This window comes from Acyrthosiphon pisum, unplaced genomic scaffold, assembly GCF_005508785.2.
Source record: "Acyrthosiphon pisum isolate AL4f unplaced genomic scaffold, pea_aphid_22Mar2018_4r6ur Scaffold_917;HRSCAF=1380, whole genome shotgun sequence".
NCBI lineage: Eukaryota > Metazoa > Arthropoda > Insecta > Hemiptera > Aphididae > Acyrthosiphon > Acyrthosiphon pisum.
In genome coordinates, this window is record NW_021779230.1 from 1 (window position 1) to 5627 (window position 5627).

At 33.4% G+C, this 5627-nt stretch overlaps 1 protein-coding gene across 1 annotated transcript; it reads right to left on the reverse strand.

The window, feature by feature from the left end:
• Positions 1-2614: 2614 nt before the first annotated feature.
• Positions 2615-3064, reverse strand: LOC107885423 (ATP-binding cassette sub-family G member 4-like). Its single transcript, XM_016809062.1, has one exon. The coding sequence runs from the start codon at positions 3062-3064 to the stop codon at positions 2615-2617; it is 450 nt and encodes a 149-aa protein (XP_016664551.1).
• Between the last annotated feature and the right edge of the window lie 2563 nt (positions 3065-5627).

The window sequence follows — 5627 nt, forward strand, 5'->3', positions numbered from 1 at the left end:
TTGAATCAATCGAACACTCCATCTATTAACGCTGAGTGATCAGTCCATTTTTGTCAATTTACAATAATTTTTTCTCAATACTAAAAAAACTATTTTGTACCCAACTGATACTTATAATTAGACAGCGCGTGTGTGAAACAACATTCGAACCTTTCTACATTCTAAAAAAACATATTAGGTCGCCGTGCCTGTTGCTCGTACTTTTGCTGTGTACATAATATTATTATATATTATAGTGTCACAGTTGCATAGGTCTATACATAGGTATATATATATATGCGAGAGTGGAGGAATAATGATATATGAACGTCAAAAAAAAATTGTGGTTGAGGTGATTACACTGACAGTTCAAGTTATGTAATTGCGATTGATGTATTATAATATATACCTGGCTAGGCCCTAAGTAGTATAAAATTATATTATTATAGTATGGTGTTCAGCACGCACTTTATCAATCCAGCGATAATTACCAAACAGCTAGACGTATAATTGAATATGAATATTATATATATTATATAGTTAAATATTTATTATTCACATATATGAATAATTTATCTATTGCAGGTGTCTGCAGCAGATTATTTCCTATTATATATTATAATATTTTTAGAATTTATTCAAAGACCAGAATTAAATTTGACGTCGGTCGTCAAGCGATTATTTTGAATATAATTAATAATTATTATAGTTGCAGGTTGCTTCGTCGAATGTAATTTTAAAAGTTTAATTCTAACAATTAATTAGTATCTGTATGGATGTATTTTAGGTAGGTCGGTAGGTGCTTAGGTGTATTTTAGAATGTTTTTTTTATTGAAGTACAAGTAGGTACCTATTTATATTTCTATAACATGTTATCTATTAAGTATTAACACTGTATAATCCATATTATTTGCAAATAAGATTGTTTTTTATAAAAACTTAAATATTTTCTTCTAGACCACAAATCATTTTAATATTGAATCCAACTTGTCAGCCTTCTGAACAATATATTCAAGATTTTTTTTCAAATTAATTGATACTTAACTCAAATGCCTTGATAATATTTTTTAACTGCTTCGTGACACTAAAAAGTATTAAAAATAAGTATTTTATGTCCTTTACTCCTTTTGAATAGTAGATAATAATTGAGTTTATTTAAACGTACCAGAGTATAAAACTAAACAATTTTGTACGGTAATAACGAATTATATATTGTGATCAATCAACTGCAATAAGATTTCTTTGTTTTCACACGCGTTAAAATTGTTGAAAAATTATCTTCTGGCCGAATTGAGTCGACCATAATCTCATCGTACTCTTTTATATATATATTGTTGATAAACTCTCGCACGGATGTATTTAATAGTTAGCACGTTTCCATCATTAATAAACTTTACGAATAGTAAAATATCATTGCGGAGACCAAAGCAACTGCTGCAGAACCATCCGATAGTAATCTTAGACCATGAATAAGCGCATTGTTATACAATACCTAAGTATACGTTCATTATTCACGCGCACGTTAAGGTTCCACTATATAATATATATATACATATTATAATATACTCGCTCTGTAGAGTATATATACTGCAGAGTTGTATTTTATTTTTGAACAACCATCTTAGCACTATTATTATTATTATTATTAATAATTATCGTATTGTTAGCAACAGATTAGGTACGTCAGACGCGAGCTAGTGCCTACCTGTTGATTATACAGGTTTAAACGTCGAGGTGATGTGTAATCCACTGACCGCTCTGATAAACCTAGTTTAACCATCCATTGCTTCAACTACCATCGGTAAATCTTAAGCTCGGTATAATTTTTAAACCAAGTTTGGATAATCTCTAGTTAAAACAAGACTGGTACAACTGGTCCTAAGACGGATCAGGGTACACTCAATAACTTGAAGTGACTCATATTGTTGACTTATTGTAATCGGCGAACATAATATTTTTGAATTCAGCTGTTTGAGGGGACATACGATACTAATAGCTATTGGATCTCAAATTGCTAAGGCTTAGAAATGTTTAACTCTTGTATTTCACGTACGTGCAAAAGCATCACTTTTTCTGTGCACAGTGCACCCTGTTTACGTGGACTTGCAGTATAATATAACACATAGGTATAGGTATAACACAAGTATTACGAATATTACGATATAGGTAACAAAGATTTAAGTTATATAAATATTTTATAAGTAGTTTCAAATCATTAAAAAATACTTTTATTTATATTTTGAACAATTATTTCTATACATATTACACGCTTACACACATTATACGCATATAAATTGGTCATTCCTGTTTCCCAATATCGTAGGTAATATAATATATAGATACTTCATAATATATCACGCGATTCAAGTAGACAATCGCATATTATTATGATGTGCGTATCTGCATTATTATTAGGACAATGATGACGTACATTATTATATACAAACATAGATTTCATTATTATTTTTTATAGTACCTATAGTAAAGTATAATTATATCACAAATGCTGTTTGGTATTATCATGACTCGCGAGGCGAACGTCCTGTATACACACCCACCGTCGCGTCAAGTCATAATCTTTATGTACATATTACCTATATATATACACACACGCATATACATATATATAGGGTCGTCAGCGAGGAATGTTAAAGTTGGCCTTGATGAAACGGCCGACAAACCCGAGCTTGAGCAGCAGCGACGGTTTGGTGCTGAGCCTCCACCGGAGCATCACGTACGACGCCACCTTGAACGCGAGGAACATGCCACACAGGGCGCTCATCGACCCCCAGTATGTCACCTGGGACATGCCGACCGTCTTGAACAGGGCCGACGGGTCCCGGAGTTCGCAGTAGTCCTCGTTTTTGGGGCACTCCAGCCGGCCGCGGCCGTTGCCGTAGACGGCCATGACGAGCGCCTCGACGCCGTGCCGCAGGTAACTGAAGTTCATGCCCAGCCGGATGATGCCGGGGATCTCGTCCTCCTCGTAGCCCAGACCGAATGATGCCAGCAGCATCATCGGGCAAGCCACGCACGGCCCGAAGAACACGCTGTTCTGTAAGCACGAAAGTGAAGTGTACGACATTAATATTGTGAGCTCGAATTGGAAAAAATTCAATAGGTAGAGGATTTTTGGTCCAACAATTGTTCAAAAACTGCGTCCTGAGAATGATTAAAGATATTGTATACCTCAAGCTTAAGGGCCAGCTGTACCATCTCTGATTAAAGTTAATCGAAGCTTAACCGTAGACGGTACAACTGGCCCTTAAGGATTTACCTACGATAATTGATGTCACCACATTGATTTTTCCCCATTTATGATTATATAGGAATACCTACAGATAATTTTCAATTACTTAAATTATTTTTTTATCGTCATATAAATTGTAATGGGTACACATCATGACACACGTATTAAAGTTTTCATATTTATTTTATAAAAATTGAAAAACTACCCCGCGGATATAAGTGTCCGTGAAAAAAGTGTTCTCGGTCCGCGTGAATTTGTCACCTCTGCCTTAAGGTATGTCTTTAACCGTGGTTCCGAGTGCAAAATTATAGCACACACCCCCCGCCCACCTTGTCGACATTTTTAAATAGGTACTACGATTCAGCGGCATATATTTCAATTCTAAGTATAATATCATATTAAGTTACTATAGATATGCAAGTGAATGTTTAAATTTGATATCCATTCAATTTTTCCCAATTAAAATTAAAATGAAAAAAAAAACCACTCGCTAAAAATTACATTACATTACAATGGCATTTTTATCTCAATACAAATAGCCTTCTTACATTATTGTATACTTACTATAATATTACTATCAGGTAGTTACTGAGGGATACGGATACCTAAATATATTACCTATTAGCTACTATGTGAAGGCCCAAAACTAGCGCATACCCGGCCCAACAGCGGCCCGCTAATGACAAGGGAGGAAAGCCTACCCTCCCAACCACAAATGACGCCACGGCCCACCCTGTGAACTGTACCATACTTATTATGGATTGTGACTTAGTTCATAAACATAGTAGTATTTGTTAATTGTTATTCTGTGGTATCATTGACTTGGTCCGCTCAGTCACAATGGGGCCGCGCACGCCTATGAGTACGAGTACAATAGTTACAGTAATTATTATTACTGTGTATAAAACCCTCGAGGATCGGGAAAAATATTTTTTTATATTTTTTTTTTTATAATTTTAACAAGATATATACAATCTGTACCCATTAGGCACAATAAGAATATGTGATATAATATTTTGTACATGAAATCGTGAGGGAAGAAACCAACCAGTGAAGGCACTACCTAATTGTATTTATATATATATATATAGATTTTTTTTTTTTTTTAATTATTTGGATTATTCATTTAGTAAATCACGACACCAATTTCTTTTTAGTCGACGTGTGGGGTTGCCTGGAATTGTGCGAGAAGCTAAATTGAATATAAGGGGATTAGGATGATATGGAAGTCTGTTATGGAATCTTTTGTAATATGTTATGGCTTCAGCATGAACAGTTTTTATGTTTAGATCTGTGTGCAGAGAGTAGTTGGAGACATATGGTGGGGCTTTAGTGATTAATCTTAAAATTTTATTTTGAACGGTTTGGATTTTATTGTAGGCCATAAGTCCACATGGGCTTGATTAATGATTTATATATGAGAAGTTTGGTGTTTAATTTAGTGTGCTTGTTAGATATTAGTGGTTTAACTGAGCGTAGTCGTTCGTTTAGGGCGAGTTTTTTTTGCTTTGATATGAGGTCCCCAGGTCAGGCGACGGTCAAAGATTAGGCCTAAGTACTTAACCGATTGAGATGAAGGGATTGGTATGTTATTAAGAAAGACTTCTGGACAGGGAGGGAAAATATTTTTAAAAAATTATCTACACACGACGTTTATTTGCATAATAATAATGTATTTTTGTTTTTATTATGGTTTGAATATTATGTCAGGTATTCAGTTTATATTTTGGAAGTATTATTATATTATATAATATGGAAAACAATTAGAAAAACGTCATACAAACAGACGTCACAATTTAAATCAATAATAGTGCTGTCTCCCGCAATTCCTGTAGTGATGTAAAATATCTACCATAATAATAATTAATAACAAAAGTTATAAATAATGACTAATGAGTGATAGTAATGATGGCTACAAATAATAGGTGCGTTCCGACTTGTAAGGCAGTAAATACCTATATATATTAATATAATAAAACAACCAAAGTTAATACACAGTATCCTATGGCGATCCAAACTTCAGTTTTTAAAATGAGAACCCCGCTTTTTACTACAAATTATTTAGTGGATAATTTTCTTGAAAATGTTTATGTAACTAAATCAAAATTCTAATAAGTATAAGTTTCTGGGTTATTAAAATGTTTAAACTAATAGGTAATAATCAGTAAAAATGGTTTTGCAAAAAAATATAAACTATATTATGTAATATTAAATGTAAAATTTTTATACTTAAATAATTAAAAAAAAAAAAGGCGGGTAAGTCGTGGATGTCGCTCTGCTGTACAGTAGGTTACAAGTGGGTTACTGTAATGGATGGAATTAAATTTGAATCCAATGATATTATATCATTGTATACGAAAAACGATTCTGAACGGAGATGATTTGTCAGTCTAGGATA

What these genes read in the sequence shown, in the direction of transcription:
- LOC107885423 (XM_016809062.1), bottom strand. Translation starts at nt 3,064, where the DNA reads ATGTCGTACACTTCACTTTCGTGCTTACAGAACAGCGTGTTCTTCGGG.